Source organism: Colias croceus, chromosome 25 (assembly GCF_905220415.1).
Source record: "Colias croceus chromosome 25, ilColCroc2.1".
In the NCBI taxonomy this organism is placed as follows: Eukaryota; Metazoa; Arthropoda; class Insecta; order Lepidoptera; family Pieridae; genus Colias; species Colias croceus.
In genome coordinates, this window is record NC_059561.1 from 2388008 (window position 1) to 2414794 (window position 26787).

The window sequence follows — 26787 nt, forward strand, 5'->3', positions numbered from 1 at the left end:
AAATAATGAATGTATTTGATGATTTTTTTATACAATTTTAAAGGGAATTAATAAAGTTTTTATGTGTGTAAATATACTCAAAAGTTACTTGACCGATTTGGCAATTAATTCACCATGAAGAAGCTTAATGATTTTAAAGCGACATATTTTTTATTTTTATGAATCAATCAGGGCGAAATCGTAACAAGTTGTCAGTAGTGTAAATAAAATAAATATATATGTACAAAAACATACATAAATTATATTAACAAACAGTTATAAAAAGATTCATACGGGAATTTAGAAACCTCTTTCTATATTATGCGAACAAAATATATTAGGTACATTTCCAATGAAATTGGTATCATAGATACAAATAAAAATACTCAGCGTAACCTTAACGCTTTTTCGGTTAAAGGAAAAAAGAAAAACAGCTATAATCAATCAAATATCTATGGAATTTCCCCTTCTTTTCCTATCAATACAAACTAACGAATGGTTATTGCGATTACGTTATTTATCAAGACACGCACATCCAAACTAATACCTATTCTACTAATATTATAAATGCGAAAGTTTGTATGGATGTATGGATGTTTGTTACTCTTTCACGTAAAAACTACTGAACCGATTACAATGCAATTTAGCACACATAAAGAGGGTAACTTGGATTAACACATAGGATAGTTTTTATCCCGGAAATCCCACGAGAACGGGAACTATTCGGGTTTTCCTTTGCAAACGCGGGCGAAGCCGCGGGCGGAAATCTAGTAGTAAATAGTATTATATTATCTGTGCTAATACAATATCTATATACATTTATTAAATCTGTAGAAGGGTCAATTCTGTACATTGAAAATATTGAAAAAATAAATAGCGTTACTGGATCGATACCAAGCCCAAATATGTGATTAAAAAATTTTTTATCTGTCTGTCTGTCTGTCTGTCTGTCTGTCTGTCTGTCTGTCTGTCTGTATGTTCAGGCATCACGTGAAAACTAACGGTTCGATTTCGATGAAACTTGGTATAATTATACCTTATTATCCTGGGCATAAAATAGGATACTTTTTATCCCGGAAAAATACGTAGAAAAAAAATAAATCGTAATTTTTCTTAATTTTTCCGCGCGGACGGAGTCGCGGGCGGAAGCTAGTAGATAATATAACTGTAATTTGTTAAGATTTCACTGTTATTTGTTAAGTTTTAATTTAAAAATCAACTTTACCATTTTGATAGGCTCATCTTTAGATAGTAATATTAGATGCAGAATGATACCAATCTTATTATAATCCTATCCTACTTAATATTATAAATGCGAAAGTTTGTGAGGATGGATGTGTATGTGTATGTTTGTTACTCTTTCACGCAAATACTACTGAACCGATTACTATGAAATTTAGCACACATATAGATGGTAACTTAGATTAACAAATAGGATAGGTTTTATCTCGGAAATCCCACGGGAACGGAAATAAATCAGACATTAAGTTACTTGAAATTACAATGAGGAAATGCTAATAAGCCCTTCTTGCTATCAAAGAATAATGAATTAAACATTATCTCCTTTATTGATGAATATTTTGGATTTCATTGAAGTGAGCTTTGTAAATATAAATAATTCGGTGCAACCTAACTACTTTTATAATGATAGACGAGTTTTTAAAATTGACCGAGAAAATCTTGAGTACATAACAATTTCTAGTATATGATTTTACGGATTTTAAACAAAAATAATATACTGAATAAATCCCGTTAAAATCTTTAATTTCTAAAAGTTGTACCAAACAAGAAAGAAAATTCTTAAATAAAATATCAGTGTACAATATTCAGGTTTTTACAAACTCCATAAATTGTCGAAGCTGCCAGATATAATAAATCACCTCTTGACACTTTCTCGTGGAAGTCAAGTAACGGAAACTAATCACCAATAATATGAAATATTATTTTTTTACTTTAGAAGTTATATCGTATATCGATAAGACGGTATTACGGGATTTTGTACCTTATGCTAAACGATATAAGGTTTCATTCACATCGCGACATTGGGTCTGCTCTGAAAACGATTTGTTTTTAATCTTTCCAAGATTTTCCACTAAATGTCGAAAAATATATAATTTTCCACGTGTCTAGTTCAATACATACTATCACATTGTAAAATTAAATATTTTTTCGACGAACCACTAGGTTTATACCTCTTTACCTAGTATAAAAATAAAATAGATTTGATTATTATTATTAATTTATACATAGGTATTTTGCCTTTGTTTATACTTTTTATTGTTAAAATAATATTTATTTACTTAGTTAAAATTCCATAACGCACAATTTTTATTTTATATATAAATAATAAATATATAAGGATTCCATTAATATTATTGAATTCTCTCAGTTCAAGGCCAATCAGACGACAAATTACCTCGAAGTTTCTCGAAGGCTTGTATCTTACAGGACACGTGTCTTGTGTTTGTTATGGAGGAATGTTAAATGATAACTCAATTTATCTCTTATACGGAAATCTTGTAAATCTATACTTATGTTGTAAAGCTGAAGAGTTTGTTTGTTTGAACGCGCTAATATAAGGAACCACTGATCTGAGTTGAAAAATTGTTTCATAGTTAGATAGTCCATTTATCGTGAAAGGCATTAACATATTATGAGTATGTCATCACGTTAAGACCAATAGGAGCGGAACAAATAACAAATTAAATCTAAGTATTCCCAAATGTCACACTATTACTTTTACAAAGAATAAGAATCGTATTCTATTTGACTACAATCTTTGTAATGTAACATTAGATAAGGTTACGTATTTGCGAGATCTTGGAATCACTCTCGACGAAAATCTTCACATGAATTTACATATCGCTAACATCACCAGTAAAGCTTATAGAATGTACGGTTTTATAATGCGCGCATCGTTAGAATTCAAAAAGCCTTCTACGTTTATACACTTATTTACGTCGTTGGTCCGTCCGCAATTAGAGTATGGCTCGTTCGTGTGGGACCCATTTTACAACAAGTACGCTGATATTATTGAAAAAGTTCAAAAAAGGTTTTTCAATACCATGAACTACAGATGTCATAAAAAATATATCCCATATTCAGACGTTTTGAATAAATACAAATTTTTGACTTTTAAAAATAGGCGTTTGCTCCTTCAGACCATGTTCTTGTACGGACTTTGTAATAACAAATTTGACTGTCAGTATCTTGTGAGTAAATTATTTTACACCGTGCCACGAACTGCATACCGGCGAAAGCTACGCACTTATCATCTATTCGCTACTGAGGCATGTCGTTCGAATGCTGGCCTGCGCTCCCCTTTACGTCATGTTGTTGACAATTTTAATAAAAATTTCTCTGACCTTGACATCTTTTCGAATTCAAAATTTAAGTTTCGAAGAAGTTTAGTTGATCTGCTCCTAAACATGCAATAACCTAGGTATCTTATTTTGCGTCCCTCTACCTTTATCTCTAATTTTTGATTTATTTTATTTTTATTGCCATGGCTAAGTGCACATTTATATTTATTTTTTCTTATTCGCATTTGTTGCACGTATAAAAATGTATGTATCCAAACTGTGGATAATGTTGTTGGTTGGACAGTTATACCTGTATTTAGACTAAGTTTTATTGTACAATTAACCACTGTTCTGCTGTTTATTATCCCTAATAAAGAAAAATAAAAATAAAAATAAAACAATGCGGGTAAAACCGCGGGCACAGCTAGTACTTGAATACCTTTCTATATAAAGTCTAAACTGACTCTACCTTATGGTACAAATTGAGGTATTATATACCTTTTTTATATAAATTATTTATTCAATATCATATAATTTCAGTATTAGGTACTATCGTATTTTATATGAACCTGCTACACCTTTATAATACTGCCGATAAGCCGAAGTTAAAAGTAAAACTGCTTAATAACCACTTAATTCAGAAAATAATGAATTATTAAAAGTAGATTTCACCTTCAAACTTAACAAATCGTTAATTAAAAGGGATAAGAAAAATCCCTTGAACTTTATTAATCCGAGAAATGTAAGTGAAGTAATCCGTTTCTGAAATCTTCTGAGATTCTTATAAAGTTATATTGGTTTATTATAATATCTGATTTCAAATGAACACGAGCTCTGAAGTAAGGACTTTTAAAAAAGTGAAGTCCCATGTCCCCTAGTGGGGTAAGGGGCAGATGCTTTATACATCTGTTTCACTGATCGATTTTCTTTAGAGAAAAGTAGGCCATCAACCTTCTGTGTCCTACCAGACCGAGAAATTTTTTTTTCTTCGTCTCCACCGGAAATCGAACCCAGGAACGACTATGCCTCGGACTTTGCATTATATTTAGGTACCACACCATGTTAATAATATTCACAATTATACATAAAAGGAATAAAACAGTACATTAGGCGTTTTTCGTTTGTTTGTTTATTTATTTATTTTGGAAATCGAAAGAAATTAATACATATAGATATAGGTAGTTTATGTTACTCGATTCCGTGCTTTTTTATTTTAATCGTAACAAATAAATAAAAACTAATCTTTCATCTATAAAATAAGTTAAGATTTATCACTTATAATATTATAATGATTAAGTTACAAACTTTCGCATTCCTCTCTTTTTTAATAATATTTAATATCACAAATATTTTACTAATTCAAAACCACTTCTAAAGAAATTAATTTACATGTAAATGATTAAGTTTAGATTTGCCTTCCATTTCAGCGGTTTAATTAAATTATAAATCAATTAGGTAATTACGTCTTAATCTCATTATATTAGACTACAAATATATACCAACACAGACTACAAAATACTTAATACGCAATACAAACAATGTGCCTGACAATTATAATACACGGGCTCGTAGCCACCAACTGTTAGCTGCTTGGCGCACACGCACGGTTCAACGCCAACAGTCTACGGTGCCTCGCATGCTTTCACTGCTGAATTCATTCCTCAATTCTGCACCAGTTTATTCTGATTTGTTTGTGTCAGAGATGGGAATAATAAGTGACGAATGTAAAGAGGTTCCTAAGGACACAGTGATAAGTTTAAATTAGTAGTATTTTAATTTAGTTTTATATATTATGTACTAGCTTACCGCCCGCGGCTTCGCCCGCTTTGTCTAAAACCTAATAAACTAAAGCCTCTTGAATCACTCTATCTATTTAAAAAAACCGAATCAAAATCCGTTGAGTAGTTTCAAAGATTTGAGCATACAAAGGGACATAGGAACAGAGAAAGCGACTTTGTTTTATACTATGTAGTGACGCTTTGGCGTATACCGTAAATAAATAAATAAAAAACCTGTATCAACTAATCCGCAACCAATTTCCAGATCGCGTACATTCTTTGGAGAAGGTTCAACAAATTCCTAAGTTATTCTAGAAGCATCTCTGGACATCTGTGCGTATCACAAGCAAATCGAATTTCGCTACAAGCGTATCTGATATTGTACTATGTTTTTATATTATTTCGTTATCGAATACATGAGATGAGATTATTGTGCGTAGATTCGGATTTAATTCGTGTTTGAAGTTGTTATACAACTTTTAAAATAATCGAAACATAAATTTCAATTTTATAGATGTTATTATACTCTGTGTCTGGGTGTTAATTAATTATCTCAATAACTATCTATTTAAAATTACATTATAATATGTGTTTATCAGCCATCTGGTTTCCATAACTCAAACGAATGGTAAGTATGGAATCAGATCATGACGAGTGTGAAAATTGTCCTGAAATATTTATTTGAATTTATTTAAATAGGTATGTATATGAAATGGAAACGAACAATGATATTATTTGCATATTGATTTGTATGGTTTGTGTGTTTTATGAAAACCGATCACTGAATTAAATATATAGGTATAAGGTTTCCTTGTAAGTATATCTCTCACAAAAATACGTGTTTCCGATTAGAAGATTTGCTGAAACAAACAAAATGAAATAAACTATGTAAATAATGTGTTTCTAGTACTTTGTTAAAATTTGATAGCTTATAACTATGATACTATTAAATGTAAATTTTTATGCACTAAAATATTTATAACTAGGTTTCCGTCCGCGGCTTCGCCCGCGCAGACAAAGAAAAACCCTCATAGTTCCTGTTCCCGTGGGATTTCCGGGATTGCGTCATTTTCCCGGTATAAAAAGTATCCTATGCCCGTTCTCGGGTATTAAAATATCTCCATACCAAATTTCATGAAAATTGGTTCCGTAGCTTAGGCATGATTGAGTAACAGACAGATAGACAGAGCTACTTTCGCATTTATAATATTATTATAGTATGGATTTTAACTGAAAGATAAATTGAATAAAAATCAGATAATGAACAGAAGACAGTATCAAAAAGCCCTATAATATTGTATTATGTTAAACAAAACATATAACAGCTGTAAAAGCTGGTATACTTAGTATGTTTTTCATAAACCTTCCAACCCAAAACGTATAACATCCAATGATGACATGCATGTTCATTAAACTTCCCTTGCTCACATAACTGATAACTTCCCTTCCAGTCGTGACTTAGTAAGCGCGATTGCCCGTACCTATTGTTTCCTCACATTGTTCATGGTACGTTCAAATCGTACGAAATGGGTTAACGAATGTACGAACGTATGGGTATGTTTGTTATAGGGGTTTGGATAAAAATAGTGCGTGAAATAAGTTGTAGGAGATTGGGTAGTTTAATATTATTTGCTATAATGGAAGAGCGATATTTTTGAAATACGATCGTAATAAACAATATTTTATTGATACGATTATATTATTTAGGAATATCAATTATAATAAGAGGAAGACGTGTGTGTTGCTATTTTTGATTTATTGCTTCGCGAATTTTGTCGCGTTCTGTGTTGACACAGCTAATTAAATTATCGTATTACAGTGCATTTACATCAAACCAACATAGAGCTAGAGTTGCAACTCTAACATAGAGCTAGAGCTCTATGCTATGTTCTAACAAGGGCATTCTTTCGTTATCTTCTAGTGTAAACGAAAACTCATATTCAGTGTTTTTCACAGTTCAATATGAAAATATTGTATAGAATATAATCTCTTCGAACGCACTGAAACAACAAAAAAATGCTCTACGCCTGTTTACATTAAAATATTTGTTCGTTTGATGTAAATGCACAGTTACATAGATCTAAACAAAACACAATTCGACTTTGTGGCGACACGTACCTATATAAATGTGTGAGGATGATGACAGCGCAAGATGTGAGCGTGCGTTGTATTACAGTTTATATTTCATTTAATAAACTAGTTGATATCTAGCGTCCGAGCGTTTTACTTGTCTCCGTGTTCCTTTAATCACATACATACACGCAACATAACAACCTTAATTAACTATTCAACACCACATGAGATTTTTAAAAACAGAAAAATGAGTCCGCTATTTTCAATATTGCATAAAGTTGCTCCAATAAGGCGGTATGTCGGTTATGACTGTTACAATGAACGCGCGCCCGATTATCCATACTTACACGTTCACTTTTGTTTCCCATTTTTGAGTACTGAGTTTATATAATTGCAACAGGTTAGTTATCACATTACAAAATAATGACTCTATTATAACTTTACAAAACAACAATTACTATGAGCCTCAACAGCGTGTAATTTCAAACCTGAAAAATGAGTCCGCGATTTTCAATATTGCAAAAAGTCGCTCCAATAAGGCGTGTATGTCGGTCATGACTGTTACAATGAACGCGCGCCCGATTGTCCATGCTTACACGCTCGCTTTTGTTTCCCGCCATTACATATTGTTGTTTATTCGAGAGTGTAGCGAGCAAATGTGGAAAAGTTAAATGAGTTTAAATTTAATTTACTTAAAAGTAATTTTGTATAATGGAACACTTGTTATGGCTGTCGTGAGCTTGATGATGTTTAATGTTTTTGTTTATTGTGAATTATATGTCTGATGCAGTCTGATGTGTTAAAGTGAAGCTTTCTTACTGCGCTTGTAGCGTATTTTGTTAATTATGAAAGTATAAGCTGTAGTGTAGCTTATCATAAATGTATTGTTTGTAAACGGGCTAAATAATTTGTAATTCGGAAATATTGTACATTTTCGTGTTAAATGCTTCATTATAAATATAGAACCACTAGCTGTGCCCCGTGGTTTTATCCGCATTGCTCCGCTCCTGTTGGCCTTAGAGTAATGGTGAATAGCTTATAGCCTTCTTCGATAAATAGGCTATCTAACACCGAAAGAATTTTTCAAATCGGACCTGTAGTTCCTGAGATAAGCGCGTTTAAACAAACAAACTTTTCAGCTTTATAATATTAGTATAGATTGTCATGTTCCATCACGCAAACTCAATTTGACAGCAAGAACATCTCAAAAAGTCATATAAGGAATGAAGAAAAAACATACGTCTATATAAACAAGTCCACAATAAAGTCGTTACGCGAGTACACAAGTTATAATAAGATTTAAAGTCTAAAACGTGATGTAAAAGTTTCCTGAAGCGTTAGAGGGAAAAGGGCACATTTCACATCCGTGGAGCATCAAACTCAATTCCAAACTCAAACAAGAGATCCTTAATTTAATCTCACCTGTAATAAAGACTAACGGTATATGGAAGCAATTTTTAATTTGTAGCCATGTTTGAATATCGTTTTTATTTTTGCTTGTTATAATCGTCAAAGAAAATGATAAAATAAAATGATTTGTATCTATATTTCGGCATCGTATCTACGTAGGAGAAAATGATCACTCAAAGTTGTTACCTTTATTATTTAAATAAAATACACAATCGAAATCTGAAAACGAACTTCTCGTCATAATAATTTATTTGTTCATGCTATAACATTTTTGTTATGCTGTAACATTTTCGTTAGTTCAATCTTCTGTCGTTGTAGCTCCGATTATGATAACTTTATCCAAAAATAAATAAATCATTTCTATCTTGTCACACTGTTGCATAACCAAAAAACCTAAATGAGCAGAAGACGACACGTCGCATTGCATTCTTTTGGCACGGTTCCAGACATATTACTCACCGATGCGCGCGACTGTACCATGATACTTGCTAATGAGCTGTTTCATATCACTGAATTGTGGCATTGTCTTTGCGACTGTACTATGTAACATGCTTGATCACTGTTAGCGATTTTGTATTGGTTTTGTACGGAATATTTGGGATTCATGAAATGCAAGACATTTTTCATAAACCTCAAAATATTGCCCAATGTTTATATTGTCTCATGTCTCGTAATGATAATAATCTCTGATTGTTTTTGCTTTTAAACGTAGCCTGGCACTATAATGTGATTCTAAACGACTCAACCAATTATGAAAAACCTAGTTACTGGAAGTTTAAGGTAATGCATATACATTTTTTATCTCAGAAATTATTGCCATACGAACTACCTCTTACTGTTTCAGTGCAACATTGCCTAGAAGAAAGGAGTATAATATATTCTAACACGGTTGAAAAAGCATTTACTGTAGCCCCCGATCACTGAAACAGCAGTCTGCTACATAAGTGATTGAAGTGTTTAACAAGGTCTACGAGTGTCTACGCGACGTAGCTACCACTTAACACGTCTTGATCCTTTGCTTATCTTATAACTATTAACTATTATAACTATTAACTAGTTGTGCTGCGCCGTTTCACCCGTTGACGATCCCGCGGGCAAAAAGAAAATTATTCTAAAGCTTATGTGTTATTCCGATGTATAACCTGTATTACTGTAAAGTCTAGTCAAAACCGCCCAGTAGTTATGTCGTGAAAGAGCAAACATGCATAACAAACTTTCGCTTTTATTATATGTATTAAAAGGATAACTAAAACTTAACCAAATAAAATAAAACAAACATTACTTGTCACTATGTCAATCTATCTACGTTCAGGCTAATCGACACGACTTTAATTTGACATCTCGAACTTGACAGTGGAACTAAATTGCTTTAAGATTGGAATCCTTTAATGGTGGGAACTTGGTGGGAACTAAAGCTATTCCTAATGAGTATAATTTGACAGCTGAGAACTGTGGATTGGAGGAGATAAAACAAGTTTTATATATTCTAGGAGGTAGCAACGTTGACAAGTGAGCATTTTAGTATAGTTGGTTCTTTGATATGCTGTTCCTCTTGCTATTTCGGTTACAGTCCGGGCTGTCTGGCTGGCCGCAGTGGTTGCGTTTATTAGTGCGCATCTTATCTGCACAGGAAAATATCCTTAATTTAAAGTCATTTTTTAACGCGTAATTTTTAATCGTTTGCCTTTAGATAGATCCATTAGACATACATTTTTTATTGCAAGACGTTTTTTTCGTTGTTAAATAGGTGCCAGACGCAATTTTTATTTCAAAATAATTAAAATATCATCGAAATAAGTGAAATTCCATCAACATGAGTCGTGAAGGATAAGTAATCACTGTGTTACTTATACTATATTATATAATATTCATTTTAATATTTACAGTTTTTTTGCAACAATCTACCATATCGCCTCCTTTTTCCCAACGAACCTCAAATAGGACGTTAATGTAAACTTGATAAAAACCAAATATCATCAAGAAATTAAATACTTTTTAACGGATTTTAAACGCGATTTTTATTCATTGTATTATTTTCCCAAGTCTTTAATTTCAAAATGTATAATACTCGCGTAAAATCAAACACTAGAAAATACAAATATCATCAAATTCATATTTATACCCAAAAGTGTAATAAATATGAAACCATCTATTAAAAATATTAGTTTACTAATTATTCAATATAAGTATTAAAAAAGGATAATATAATATAAATAATAAAGTTATTACTTACCTTTTAAGCGGACTTATGTTGATGTAATTTCACTTATTTCGATGACATTTTAGTTATTTTGAAATAAAAATTGCGTATGGCACCTATTTTACAACGAAAAAAACGTCTTGCAATAAAAAAATTATGTCTGATGGATCTATCTAAAGGCAAAAGATTAAAAATTACGCGTTAAAAAATGACTTTAAATTAAGGATATTTTTCTGTGCAGATAAGATGCGCACTAATAAACGCAACCACTGCGGCCAGCCAGACAGCCCGGACTCTAACCGAAATAGCAAGAGAAACAGTATATCAAAAACCCAACTATACTAAAATGACTTTTTTTTAAACGTTGCTAGCTCCCGTACTAATAGTTGCATGATAAGGATAGTTCGTCTTTGAGATAGGCGGCACAATTTTATGTGAATCGTAATACTACGGGTTTTTGACATAGTAGTAGATATAGGTATTTTTAGACGACATTTATGAGCATATTTGTTAAATATTTAGTGTGATACATGAAAGTATATTAATTTTTAAATACAACTCAATTCTGTAATGTGTGGTTCGTAACTATTAAATACTATTTATCACGAATTAATAGTATCTTCTCTTACTCGCTTCATACGAAAATAATCTATTTCACTTCGGAATTATGTGGCATTGGTTTAATTCGCATCTTTTCTTAATTGAGTTGCGATATTTCGACTGCGAAAACGTAAACACAACCAAATCCTTTCCTTATTAATTTATTACTATACTTACTGCAAATAAGCTAGTTCAAAACGTAATAAAAGTACATTATAACCTATAAAACCCATCTGATAAAGTGAACATGGATTTAGAAGGGGTTGTTAAATAAATCGCTGTCGTTAGCCCCATGTGTGTCGCACCTTAACTTCATCAAATGTCATCACGATGTAACTGTGCCTTAAGTCATAAGCTGATATTAAATAGGCTCTCTGTTCTGTCTCTGTTACAAACATTTTTAAACGTATGTTTCTTATATGTTTTTACACATGACTGGCCAGCCGGTAAAGCCGATTAATTTGATTTCAAAAATTTGTATTGATTATGCTCTGTAGAGAAAACATTTCTCGCGATTCAGAGCAAGGTATGGCTACAGGACTTCTATGAAATTTCACAAGATACATATTTCCTTGATTCCTCCAAGATTGTGCCTTTTCACGGATAGTTTTAATTTTTCTAGTTGTCAGTTTATCCTGTCCTACTAATATTATAAATACGAAAGTGTGTGAGGATGTGTGTGGTATATGTACGTATGTTTGTTACTCTTTCACGCATTTTATTATAAACATAAAAGTACTAACTGTCGCGTTTTTAATATTATTAGGAATAACTATCGCTTCACCACCTAACATAGACCAAACACCCAAACGAACGCGACCAGAAAATGACCGCCCACATAATGCCGGGATGACAAAGCGAAGCAGCAATGAGCAAAGTGGATGTAGGCTCATCTTACTGACGTATGGCCTTCATTATGGACCAAGGAAATGTATTGATGGATAATTTCGGCCGCCATACGAGAACTGGGTCAGGTTGTACGAAAAATATATGGATAGTGGATATAATTTTGTATACGTTTTAGATGTTTACAATGTTTTAGATTTATGGTGCAGTTTGTTTAATGTTTAATTCCGAATTTTACATTTGGCTATGCATGTAGAGACTGAAGTAATTTTTTTTTTTAATATACATGTTATTTGTAGATACGTTATTTTAAACAATGTTTATTGGGAAAAAATAATATAGCTTTATAGTCTTTTGAAAGTTTGAGAAGTTCTACGTCATGTTTGGGTTGTTTTTTAATACTTTTGGCTTAAAGCTGATAGATGAGTTAAAAGAATTTTGATTTGGAGTGAAAACATGATTAAAACACACATTAACGCTACATAAATTAACGGAAAAAAATATTGTAGGTTTCATCTTATCTGTATTCATATTATAATTCAGTATTACATAAACGTCTTATTATTACATGAATTGTATAATTTATACAATAATTATTAATGACATTAAGAAATAAACATTCTCATTAATTTACTAAAACATACCCTTATATTATCCACAATTTCACAGTCCTCTATAACATTGTCGATGATTTTGAAACACGGTACAATATTCTGCGACGGGTGAACGCGTATTTTTCCTTCTTTATGTGCTTACAAATGGGTCGAAGATATTACCCGTGCTGTGTTATGAACGGTTTGTATTTGTTATATATTTCTCATATTAAACCTTTATTATATATTATGTAGGTAGCGGTCTTTGTTAGATTTAATAAAGAATTGAGAATAAATAAATAAATAAATCTACAGTTAATTAATTCATAATTCTTTATTTGTGTATTTTAAATGTTTATATTATAAACAAATTTCTCTAATCTTTATTGCTCTTATAAAGAGAGAAAAAATGCAATGAGTTAACTTACAAATAGCTAAAACTAAGTGCAATTGGCGGTCTTTTCGCTTGAGATCGATTTCTTCCAGACAACCTTTAATACATAGAGAAATAATACAAAACACGCATCGTTGGTTGTTTTACTAGTGATGATAACTTGAAAATTACTTTAAGTGCAAAAGCTTAGAAGAAGCAACAGCAATTGAAGTACCTACCTCAACAGATATCAGTAAATAACACACAGAGAATAATGGAAGAGAATAAATAATAGGGACAATTCTATTAATGTATCGGATAAAGAAATTGCTTATCCGAAACCATTTATTTAAACGCACAAACAATTAATTACCTACCAATTTATTTCGCTCCCGCTACTACATTTTTAACTATATCCCCCTACAATAAAGTCTCAAATGCCCTGAAAACATTAAACTGTCTCTTGGCAATTTAATCTGTTCATGATTGATGAACCAAGATTCGATTTGAATAATCTTTTTGAACTTTAACGACATCAAATCCAGCGAGACACAATCCGTCATGTCCATTTAAAAGGACGTCTCTTGAACGACCTTTTTCTTTGAATTGTATCCTTGTCCATTATTTAAGGATTTACTTAATCATTTGCAAGAAAGGATTGTATATTGAACGATTGGGCTACGTCTGCTTCTCATTGTTTTCAGCGTGACGTTCTTTTGTACACATTTTTGAAGTGAAACTTCTTTAGGCACATTGAGAGAAAATGTTCAAGGTCACAATGGCAATACCGTCATGTTATGGAGTAAGGCGATGATTTTAATATCTTTTAATCTTGAAAAAGAACTTTCACTTCTGACACGTGTGCTCGGCACGTACGCTCTTTTTTCGTATAGCATCTTTCTGAGTATAAAGTCTGTATCTATTAGGTCAGTAGTTTAACATTCTTACTATAGAATAAACGAGGCATTCAAAATGTATGATAAATAAAATTTAACGAACAAAAATGTAGCTACAAATGGTAGCAGATATCGCTTTGGAAAACTGCTAATAGCCGGGGGAGATTTTGTCAATTTATCGCGTATTATAAACTCAGTGTTATTGCAGGGATCGTACCTATATTATTGAGCTATACTAGTGTTTGCCCGGGGCTTTGTTCGCGAAATAATTGCTCAAATCGGACCAGTAGTTCCTGAGATTAGCGCGTTCAAACAAACAAACTCTTCAGCTTTATAATATTAGTATAGATATATATATCTAGTTTAATAGGTTAGTTGCTGGTTCAGAATTATAGATCTCCTAATGTCCCACTTGAGTGTTTGCTGCCCTGTTGTAGAGATTAATGTGTATGGGAGGGCGGTGCAATAATTCGTGAGTACAAGAATTAATGGGTATTGCTATTCTTTAAACTGCTGTATGAATCGGTGGTAAATAAAAATGTAATTACGATTCAAAACTGTGTAGAAGAAGTCTAATTGCATAATTGAAGTGAAACGTCTTTATGGGGGTTGGAAAAAAAATTGTGTAACATTTTTTCGTTACGCGTGACATTTTTCCGTTACGCGCCATCTTTTTCTTATCCCTACCACGCGTGATTTGACGTATTTCTGTAAAGTTGCTTAAAGTAAATTTTTTTTTGAAAAATAAGTTCATAAAGAAGTTTCACTTCTTACGTGTGTACACTAGTACACACATTTTTTTTAGTTTGTTTGTATATTATTTTATGATAATGAGGAAAAGGGTCAAGTTTTCTATATACAAACGATGTCTTTGCCTACGATTTTTTTTAAAGTTAGGTAATTGCTTGACTCGTATAAAGGAAAGCGAAATGTAATCTGTTTTATGATTCAAAGAGAAAGAGCGCGTAAACAATATTGTTACTTTGTACTATATAACCTGTGTATGCTTCTGATACGGCGTTGTTCTATTTTACCAAAACTTTAGCTACAATATTTATAGATTATAGAGTGGATACTCAGCTATTTTATATGCAAAAAGGGGACCAGGTTCTGGAGTAACAGTGCAAAGGCGAACATGCGTTCTTCTTAGTAGTTGGAACACGGAATTTAATTGGGTTTTCATAATTGTTATTCTAGATACCTTTAAATATAGTGTAGTATACGATGGCTTGAGACGGAGCTATTAATATAAAAGATTGTTCAAGCCGACCGAAGAGAGAATACTAGTTAATTACATTACAATTTAATTGGAACCCCTTTGCGGCTACTCCTGTATTATTTGTTATGGTGAAGCATTCTCATTTACCTTCCTTTGATAAATAACCTAATTAATTATGTGCGGTTATCGGTAATTTTGAACTGTGACTGGAATATTTATCTTTACCAATATTATAAAGCTGAAGAGATTGTTTGTTTGTTTGAACACGATAATCTCGGGAACTACTGGTCCGATTTGAAAAATTATTTTGGTGTTTGATAGCCCATTTATCGAGGAAGGCTCCGCAGTTTCACATAGTAGTTCCTGAGCTTAGCGCAAACAAACAAACAAAAACTCTACAAAATATTATAACAATGATTCTTTATTTTTGAATCAAAATAACAGATATATCATCTATACAGGAGTGTATGTTTCATAGTGATAATAACAGTGAAATCCAAGAGAGAATCTTTTTGTTTATTTTATATAAAAAAAATTACAACATTAGTAAATTCAGAAAACAATAGCTAAACAGTCCATAATTTCATCAACAATCTTCTGTATTTAGCAGCTGATTTCTAAATACCCATGCATTTTTATTAAGGTTAAAAGGTTCGTTCACCCTTTAATAATAATAAGTATGAGTTTTTTGCTAAATATCTTCAATCCATGACATATTTTACAATTATATAAGTAACTACATATTATTTCATTATCTTCACGAAAACAAAAACTGGCTATTTATCAACAAATTAAGATATCGCTTTGATATGAAAATCAATTTTTGCTGAATGAGTTGATTAAGACATGCCGAAGATAGTGGCTGTATTCGCCCTTATAATTCTATCCCTTACCGGGATAGAATCGGCGAAGATCCTGGCATGGTTTCCAACACCATCAATAAGTCATCAAGTGGTGTTTCGTCCTATCATCCATGAACTAGCAAGACGGGGTCACCAGGTGGTACTGATCACCACAGATCCAGTACCATTAGATAAGAGCCTCGCAAATCTAACACAAATAGATGTCCATGACGTATCATATGCGCATTGGCAAGAAATGCTTATAGACAAGAGACTGGACAAGCAACAAATGATAGCACAGTTAAGAGCATTCATAGAAAGATTCACAATTGTGTTTGACAAACAAAATGAAGTGCCAGAAGTGAAACGAATTGTGAAAGAAGAAAAGGACAGCTTTGATTTGATAATCACTGAAGCGTGTGTACGTGTGACAGGCGCGTTGGGGCACCATTTCAAGAAACCAGTCGTACTTATAAGTTCTTTTGGCTTACTAGCTATACAGTATAGTGCTTATGGCGCTCCATATCAACCATTCTTGTTCCCAACACCTGACCGGCAAAGGTTATACAATTTGACGCTTGCTGAAAAAGCTACAGAAATAGTGACCATGCTTACAGTAAGTGCTATAGTGAGTACAACTGAAGAATACGATTACCAGGTAATGAGGAAACATTTTGGTGAAGATGTGCCAAGTTTTGATGATCTGAGTAACCATGTAAAACTGCTGTTGGTGAATGAACATCCACTCTGGGCGGATAATCATCCTGTGGGACCTAACATTAAGTATATTGGAGGTGTTCATCAGAAACCGCAAAATGAATTGCCAAAGGTGATAATTACGTTTAATAGAAGTGTGACATAAGGAAGTAATTTCTTGCGCTTTTAATCTCAAAATTGTACTAATAATATTATTTTCCAATTAAATTATTTATATAGTTTTTTAGTAAATAAATGAATAATATACAAATATATGTAGTCAAAAGCTTTGATATCGTTCCTTTGATATCGATAACGTTCACTGAATTCTATTTCAATAAATTATTATAAAATAAAATTCTTCAACAGGATCTGAAACAGTACCTGGATTCTTCCAAAAACGGTGTCATATACATAAGTTTCGGTACAAACGTGAAAACTTCTCTACTAGCTCCAGAAGTTGTTGATGCTATGATCAAAGTGCTTTCTCGATTGCCCTACGACATTTTATGGAAATGGGACGAAGATCTACCTGGTAAACCGAAAAACATAAAAACAGCGAAGTGGTTCCCGCAAGCCGATCTATTGAGTAAGTAGCAATGGAAAATGTATTATAATGCTAATGAAATAAAGCTTTAATTAGAATGATAGATTAGATGAAGTGAAGAAATACTAAGAGATGATAATGCCGTAGTTTTAGATATCAAGGGATTTTCAATGGTTTGTGAAGAGTACCTCATAATGAAAGTAGATGAGGTTCATGTAAATTGAAAGCATAATTTTATTTGAAACTAGCGGTCCGCCCCGGCTTCGCCCGTGGTACATTTTTACGTTTTCTCTCCATAAGAACCATCCTCGTACTTCAAGAAATGTAATAAAAAAAGAATTAACGAAATCGGTTCCTGTTGTTCTCGAGTTATGCGCTTACCAACACATTTTGCGATTCATTTTTATATTATAGATTTAAAAAAATATTAAAATTTATGAAGAATTGATAGTAAGCGCGATGTAATTGATTAGAATGGAAATTATCTGTGACAGAATTGGAGCAAAACCTTGAATTTTTTATCAGCACCATAATAATTATATCATTAATCAAATTGATAAAGGAATCGCACCTGCAGTTTCGTAATATATTTCTAAAATGGAGACAATATTTTATGATGATTTACTGATGTTACAATAACATAAAAGACAAAGTTTTTGTACTGTATTTGTGTATAACAAAAAAAAAAAACTAGCGATCCGACCCGGCTTCGCCCGTGGTACATGTTTACGTTTTCTCTCCATTAGAACCATCCTCGTCAATGAATATTACAAAAAAAAAAAATAACGAAATCGGTTCAGTCGTTCTCGAGTTCTACGCTTACCTACACATTTGGCGATTTATCTCTATTATATAGAGATTAACTGAAGTATTATTTATTCTGTGATACTGAAGCATAGTTACCTCATAACCCCATTACTGCATTATATTAAAATAGAACCAGGTATGAATAGAATAAGGGTACCTACATGATAATGCAAGGTTTAATAACAGTAACTCATTCTATTGTTCCCTTGCAGTTCTTTAGTCGCCCTGTAGAATGTTTGTCTTAAGTTTATTCATACGATAACATTGTTGTATGATGCTGTTTCCAATAGAAATAATTTTGTAGTTATTTACCTAGCGTAATAAATATAATAATTAGGGTCTTTTTTGTGAATACATGAAGCTTACATGAAGCTTTAAGACATGAATTTAATCACAAGTGAATGTCCGCGTCTCCTAGTGAACTTATAGAAAATTATAGATATTATTATGTCTTCAAAAATTAATATTTTTTTCTTGGAACTAGGTCAACTTTTGCTGTAGTGTTAGACTACCAAATATACAAAAAATTCAACTCAAACTCAAACATTGATTCAATTAGTCTTCTTCAAGAAGCACTTTTGAATCGTCACTACATATTTTTAACATTTACAACGGGCAAAAGGCAAGCGACTTATTAAGGGACTCTATGATTATTTGTTACCTATCAATGCTATTAAATGAACACAATTTTCAGGACATCCAAACGTAAAGCTCTTTATAACCCAAGCGGGGTTACAATCAACGGATGAAGCGATCACAGCCGGAGTGCCTGTTATCGGCATGCCTGTACTGGGAGACCAATGGTATAATGCGGAAAAATATGTACACCATAGGATTGGCCTTAAACTAGATTTGTATACATTGACGGAGGAATCTTTTAGTAACGCTATACAGACTGTTATTGGAGATCCAAGGTAAATATGAACCTTCCTAACCTACTAGGTTGGAAAAACCTACTACCAAAAAAAGAGCGTGTGTGCCGTATGTTTTTGAACATACGTGTCAAAAGTGAGACTTCTTTGCCAAGTTTCAAAGATCGCATAATTCTATAACGTGACGGTATTGCCATGACGCAACCTTAAAGTTTCAACAAATCTCTCCGGTGATATAATAATATGATTTTATATACATGTAACTAACACAAAAACATTTTATAATTTATATCAAATGAATTGCTTTTCTATGAACTGAGAACTAACGATGAAGCAAGATTTCAAGAAATATGAATTAATTAAATACTTCTTACGCAGAATTTAGATATTTTTAAAAGTTAATAATGCTCTTTCTTTGTTACAAATTAATTAAAAATCACTCAATTCAGCAGTTTGGTTCTACATAACTATGTCCAAAGTAAAGAACCTCATCACTAACTTACCATAAAAATACTGTTAGGTATTAGTGAAAATTTTAAAGATAAAGTACTGAGATATCTTTTATGTTATCGATATCTTCTATCTCAAACAAACTTCTTACCATTTATAAAATTCCTAGTGCAAAGATAATACAAGTTCCAAACAAAATAAACAACATATAGATTATTCAACATCCTAAGAATGCAATACTGAGGAAGTTTTATTTGAAAAAGAACAATATTTTCACAAGTACCACTGCACAAGCAAGCAGAACAAATACTTTATTTCTTTCATGCTTGAATTAATGCTTGTTATTTTTCGTAAATCCCTGTGGAGTTGAGATTTTCAATAAATTTTTTATTTTAAATGATGATAATCTAGCAGATTGTATTAAATGTCGATTGATGTCCGTGTTCGTATTAAAAATTACTTTTAAGCTATTGCATAGCTTGTATCGCGGGCCTTGAGCGCGGGGACCGAATCGAGAAATTCCGTAACGAAAAAACCTCACGCTCCCCACTCCGACGGGCTCGGAGGTGTGGCTTGAAGGCATACTGTGCAATAGCTTTACCGCGGCAGTCCCGAGTCCCACACGTCTTTTTTTTGTTAATAATAGGAATAACAGAATAATCATTAATTGGTTATGGTTTGATTAACTACTGTAATCACTACATAGTATAAAACAAAGTCGCTTTCTCTGTCCCTATGTCTCTTGGTTTGCTTAAATCTTTAAAACTACGGAACGGATTTTGATGCGGTTTTTTTAACAGATAGAGTGATTCAAGAGGAAGGTTTTAGTATATAATTTATTAGGTTTTAGACAAAGCGGGCGAAGCCGCGGGCGGTAAGCTAGTAAACGATAAAAGGGTTGCATTTAACTTTATTATATTTCTTGTCGACGCCGACATTTCTTCTTCTTCTCTTAATTAATGGCTCCACCCAAAAAGCAGGGACTGCCAATGTCCACTATATATGGGAGAGACAGGACCCAAATTTCAGTCAGACAGACTTGTACGGTTTTGATATATTATTACTCAGCCCCCGGAATCACAGACACAATAGAAAATCTATTGTGTCGTGGGGCGATCGGGCCGCTCGGGGCTCAATGGGTTAACATATTTTGGTACCGAGTGGAAAAATGCAGAAATTTTGATCAACTTGTAGCGGCTAGACTTCCTATAATCCTCTAAAGTTCTATGAAATTGAACAAACTATGAAATAACATTTATAGAAAACATAAAACGATCTGTTGTTATTTGTAATTTCCACATAGTCCTATCACCTATAAGGTCAAAGTCCATCATTATTATTATTTACTTAGAATATCATAAAACACCGAATGAAACATTATCTTCATGAAGCAATCACGCCATGTAATAAACTGATAAATAAATGGAAATTAATACAATATATTTTGACGTATTTAATAAGATGTTATCATTACTACATTATGCTAAGATTTTCGATAAGCTTATCCGCTTACCTTGAAACAATTGACTACAAGTTGGGAAATTATTGATTTCTGTAATGTATTTTTAATTATTATAATTACTTTTTTTCCTTTTAAAACTTTTTAATGGTGAATATTTGGTTGTACGGGATGCGTGGAAAAAAGAAACTTTTAAGAAGATTTATTTTGTAAGATCCTGCCAAGTGTAGCTTAGAAATAAATATTGGAATGATTTTTTGAAGTGAAACTTCTTTAGGTGCGTTGATAGTCAAATTTCAAGGTCGCGTCATGGTCATGAAGTAAGGCGACGATTTTGATATCTTTCAATATTGCAAAAAGAAGTTTAACTTCAGACACGTATGGTCGGTACACACGCTATTTTTTTTCAAAATCATTATCAGCGAAAAATACTTGTTCAAATCTCGTCTCTTGTCAAATCTATATCCTCTAAATTTTTTCATACAATTTTCTCTTTACAGTTACAAGAAGAACATGCTCAAACTGAGCGCCATAATGCGGGATGCGCCCATCAAACCGCTAGATAACGCTATCTGGTGGATAGAACACGTGATCAAACACGGTGGTGATCACTTAAGACCACCTGCCATGGGCCTATCATGGACGGAGTATTATGAAATCAATCTATTACTATCATTATTATTAATAGTACTAACTTTTAATATGACAGTCTTCTTGGTGTTACGATTTGTATATAGATCGGTGAGAAAAATGTACACTTTTAATGTTAAAATCAAAAAGAAGTAGATTAGTTTAGTGGTAAGTTGTACATATTGGAAATAAATGTTATTTATGATGCTGTGATTTTATTATCTTCTTTTGTCTTTATTTATATTTCAAAGATGATATAATTATAGCTAGTTTCACCACAAATAGATTCATATATTCTAGATCTATTTCGCCTATCTGGTGGTAAAAATCCATACTAATATTAAAAATGCGAAAGTAACTCTGTCTGTCTATCTGTTACTCAATCACGCCTTAACTACTGAACCAATTTGCATGAAATTTGGTATAGAGATATTTTGATACCCGAGAAAGGACATAGGCTAATTTTTACCCCGGGACATAGGATAGGTCTTATCACGGAATTCCCACGGGAACGGGAACTATGCGGGTTTTTCTTTGACTGCGCGGGCGAAGCCGCGGGCGCAAAGCTATAGTAAGGTATAAAATATAAGTTATTGTCCTTTTATTCACATGCGCAGTTAAATTGAACAAATATTATATGCGCAGTTAAGCTAAATTGAATTCATTTGACAAACAATCATTTATATCCACCTAGACCGCAACTTAAAATATTTATTTATTCTTTTTTTTTTATTTATTCTCATCGTTCTGATAAAATTCTTATAAAATTAAAATAAACTCAATAATTTTAAATTTTGTTGTCATTATCCAATAAGAAAAATTATCACTTGAAATTCTGTATTAACTTTATAAATATATATTTATAGAGACTTTTCGTGGAATAATATTAAGCCAGTTTAAGGTATTTTTGATCATCTAATAAGCCATAAGGCTTATTTATTTTACGAGGAAAAAATATCTTAAACACTTTATTTCGTAAGAGTATCTCGTAAGATATGAAAAGTAATATTTTTGAACAGACAAGCATATATAAATTTAATTTATTTTTTTAAATTCAGTACATTATCCATGCGAATTTGTATGTACAAACCCCCTCCCCCTCCCCTATGTCAAGGAATTAAAAAAGTTCAACGCTATGGGACATCTGCACGCACTTGGCCAGCGTGACATTATGGCTTGTACCCTCGTCGTGGCCCAGCATTGGAAAAATATAGGCCGATGATGATGGCGATGATATTAAATATTAAATAACAATTACTCTAAGAGAATTGTAGGACTACAAAATAATTATTTGATTGAGGACAGCTCCCAATAGTATTAGGATTTAATATTTTTGTTACGGTGTGCCTCAAAAAATATTTTTGTCTGTATAAAATATATTGGCAAATTTGTTCAGGTATGAATTAAATCAACACAAAATATTCAGGCGGATCAATTTATAAAAACAGTCTTTGGCTATCGCGTCTTGAAAGTTGAAATTGGCTCAAATCTGTTTTCTATACATATAATAAATCTGTAGAAGGGTCAATTCTGTACATTGAAAATATTGAAAAAAAAAATACCAGGGGGTGTTACTGGATCGATGCCAAACCCAAATATGTGATTAAAAAAATTTTTGTCTGTCTGTCTGTCTGTCTGTCTGTCTGTATGTGAAGGCATCACGTGAAAACTAACGGTTCGATTTCGATGAAACTTGGTATAATTATACCTTATTATCCTGGGCGTAAAATAGGATACTTTTTATCCTGGAAAAATACGTAGAAAAAAATTAATCTTATCTTTTCAGTTTTATAGACGTTGTTCTGTAGAACCGCGAACACACGTTGCGTATTATTATAGGCCTAGCCGTATTTGGGTCCAATAGATATTTATAAGATGTTTAATTGTCAGAGTTACTCAAAATGGAGAAATAAACCATCCACGCGAAGACCGACATCCGCGCGGACGGAGTCGCGGGCGGAAGCTAGTTATTAAATAATTTACCATTTATTCCTATATCTTGTCGTTTGTGTTTTTATCATAGTAATAAGTCCAACCCCCTTTTGTTTTCTAAATCCTATCCTACTAATATTATACTGTATGCGAAAGTTTGTGAGGATGTGTGTGTGTTTGTTGCTCTTTCACGCAAATAATACTGAACCGATTACAATGAAATTTAACGCAAATACTACTGAACCGATTACAATGAAATTTAGCACACATATAGAGGGTAACTTGGATTAACACATAGGATAGGTTTTATCCCGGAAATCCCATGGGAAGGGGAACTATGCAGGTATTTCTTTGAAAAAGCGGGCGAAGCCCCGGGTGGACAGCTAGTCTACATTCATTTAACTTAGATTCATTCCATAGAACATCAATGGTCTCAAATTTTATGGAACCTAGGTAACAACAAAAAAGATGTACTTATCTACCAATGTGTATCTACCAATTGAAATAAATAAAACAGCATAACAAATGGCACATTTTAATAAAATATTTTTTATATTTATTATCTATAACTACCTCATTTAACTTATTTTAATTTTCTTATTCTTCAATCTTTTAACACAACGTATAACTAAAACTATTACAATGATCACAATTAACAAAATGGCTGCCAAGATGCCAAGCACGAACAATATAAGAGGAACTTCATAATATTCAAACGCACTCATGCCTCCAAAAGTTGGAGGACGCAAATGTTTAGCTCCATACTTTATAACATGCTCTATAGACCATACAGCTCGATCTAGTGGTTTTATTGGACTCTCTCTCATTAGATCCCGCAATTTCTTCACGTTCTGTTTATAACTGAAACAAAATAAAACATAAACTTTCAAAAACAAACGATAGTCTTCATAGAGATAATAAGAGTTGGAATGAAAACATTGTCAAAAACAAAACTTGTAGGTCGAAAAGCAAAGATTCATCATCACTACATAGTACATATAAAACAAAGTCACTTTCTATGTCCCTATGTCCCTTTGTATGCTTAAATCTTTCAAACTACGCAACTGATTTTGATGCGGTTTTTTTAATAGATAGAGTGATTCAAGAGGAAGGTTTTAGTATATAATTTATTAGTCAAAGCGGGTGAAGCCGCGGGCGGTAAGCTAGTTAAATATATAATGGCACAAAGTTGGCACAATTTTTAATACATTGATATTTTGAAATAAAAATAACTATGTAATTAGGAAAGTCCATTTATACCGGATATTGATTAAAGGTTAGTTTTATATCTGCTAAACATGAAAAAGGAAAATGATTTAATTAGATGGAAGAAGAATAGCACTAATGATTCATATTCTATGCAAACCTTATTATTTAAATAAAAATACTATACATTACCTTGGATCTTCAATAACTGTAACTACAGCATCTTTAAATTCATCTTCAGATAGTGACATTATATCTAATTGTTTGCCAAATTTGAATTTAACATACTTTTCTACATTATACCATTGGTCACCCAACATTGGAAAACCTATTAAGGGTACTGCAGCATTTATAGCTTCGTCCGTTGATTGTAGACCTCCTTGGGTAATAAATAGTTTTAGATTTGGGTGTCCTGAAAAAAAAACAACGTTAATTTGTTAAATTTGGAAGTAGGTCTAAGTCCTATCTTGAAAAAACAGTCTATGTGGAAAATTACATGTATATCATATTATATATTTCAAAGGTTGTTTATTAATTATTACTCAGCACTAACCATGAATAATTACTTACTTAGAAGATCAGATTGAGGGAACCATTTAGAAAATTTAATATTCTTCGCTTGTATCGGCACTTTATCATCGTCCCATTTCCACAAAACATCATAGGGTAGTTGTTTTAATACATTGGCCATCGCTTGAATGCTTTCACGAGGAAGAACTGATGGTATAATATTGGTTCCAAAACTTATGTATATGACACCATGCTTAGATGAATCTAAGAATTCCTTAATATCCTGGAAGATAAGATTTATTTCGTAGAATTTAACTTAAATCATGTATTTAAAATCTCAATAAAGTTTAGTCTTTAATTACCTTTGGCAATTCACTTTCCGGTCTGTAATACATACCACCTATATAAACAATATTCGGAGCTACTGGATGGTTGTCAGCCCAAATGTGATGTTCGTTTAACATCAACATATCCGCATTCATAAATAACTCTGCCAGACTCGGTAAATCTTCTCCGAAATTTCGTTTCATCATTTGATAATCATTTTCCTCCGTTGTCATTATTAACCTCTGTAGAAATATTGATATAAACATTTCTTTCGCTTTTTCCCACATTGTCAAATTGTATACTCTGACTCTTCCACTGCTTGGATATAACAGTGGATGCATAGGTGCACCAAATAAATCGTATTGCGCTGGAACTGCACCAAATGAGCTAACCATAACAAGAGGAGCTTTGAAAACATGACCTAAAGCTATAGTAGGACGTACACATGCCTCAATAAGGACAATGTCAAATTTATCATATTCTTCCTTTATTAACCGCTGCACTTCAGGAGTTTGTATTTGTTTTTCAAATGTTTTAGTTATCAATTTGAACATCAACACGATATTTCGTAATACATCATCTTTATCTCCCGTATGGCTGTTGAACATTTCTTGCCAGATTTCATAAGATATATCGTGAACATCGATCTCTGTGAAATTTGTAGGTGTTTTTCCTTTTGGGAATGCCGGGTCTGGGGTGATGACTACTACTTCATGACCTCTTTTCGCTAGTTCATGTGTGAGGGGACGAAATGCTAGCTGATGACTTATAGATGGCATCGGGAACACAGCCAGAATCCTTGCAGAGTCCACGAACGAACCACACGTAACACATATTATTGTAAATATTATTTTTATCGTCCGCCACATTATTTGAAAATACAGAAACTAATAGTACATTAAATTTATGGCAATCTATTAATGCGTTAAATCAATGCTTTATCACTATTTTATCAGTTTTACAAGCTGATAGGTGAATACTAATTGGATTTTTATAAAGTTCGCATATCTGGGTTAAAATTTACTTCGTTTGATAATGGATGGAATCATGCAATTATGTGTAAATCATACGCGATAATAATTGTTCCACGGGTTTTTTCACATGACGTGATATCTAATATTGTTTTCATCGAAAACAATCTACAAATCTGCATTCTCTTTATTAATTGAGTACCTATGCGATCAAACCCACCTCCATTGCTGCCTACAAGAAAATTTCGGTACAAATATAAAAAAAAATA

At 32.5% G+C, this 26787-nt stretch overlaps 2 protein-coding genes across 2 annotated transcripts; one reads left to right on the forward strand and one right to left on the reverse strand.

The window, feature by feature from the left end:
- Nucleotides 1-16108: 16108 nt before the first annotated feature.
- On the forward strand, nt 16109-21728 carry LOC123703016 (UDP-glucosyltransferase 2-like). Its single transcript, XM_045650884.1, has 4 exons — nt 16109-16940; nt 17177-17396; nt 18856-19075; nt 21443-21728. The coding sequence occupies exons 1-4, from the start codon at nt 16116-16118 to the stop codon at nt 21726-21728; spliced, it is 1551 nt and encodes a 516-aa protein (XP_045506840.1). The 5' UTR covers nt 16109-16115.
- A 2354-nt stretch (nt 21729-24082) lies between these two features.
- Nucleotides 24083-26416, reverse strand: LOC123703017 (UDP-glucosyltransferase 2-like). Its single transcript, XM_045650885.1, has 4 exons — nt 25583-26416; nt 25281-25503; nt 24903-25122; nt 24083-24365 (listed from the first exon to the last, which is right to left on the reverse strand). The coding sequence occupies exons 1-4, from the start codon at nt 26414-26416 to the stop codon at nt 24083-24085; spliced, it is 1560 nt and encodes a 519-aa protein (XP_045506841.1).
- Nucleotides 26417-26787: the final 371 nt, after the last annotated feature.

Coding starts and splice junctions, on each gene's coding strand:
- LOC123703017 (XM_045650885.1), bottom strand. CDS start 26,416: ATGTGGCGGACGATAAAAATAATATTTACAATAATATGTGTTACGTGT. Junction 25,504..25,582: donor CGGAAAGTGAATTGCCAAAG/GTAATTAAAGAC, acceptor CTTATCTTCCAG/GATATTAAGGAATTCTTAGA. Junction 24,366..24,902: donor ACAGTTATTGAAGATCCAAG/GTAATGTATAGT, acceptor ATTTTGTTTCAG/TTATAAACAGAACGTGAAGA.
- LOC123703016 (XM_045650884.1), top strand. CDS start 16,116: ATGCCGAAGATAGTGGCTGTATTCGCCCTTATAATTCTATCCCTTACC. Junction 16,941..17,176: donor CGCAAAATGAATTGCCAAAG/GTGATAATTACG, acceptor ATTCTTCAACAG/GATCTGAAACAGTACCTGGA. Junction 17,397..18,855: donor CCCGCAAGCCGATCTATTGA/GTAAGTAGCAAT, acceptor CACAATTTTCAG/GACATCCAAACGTAAAGCTC.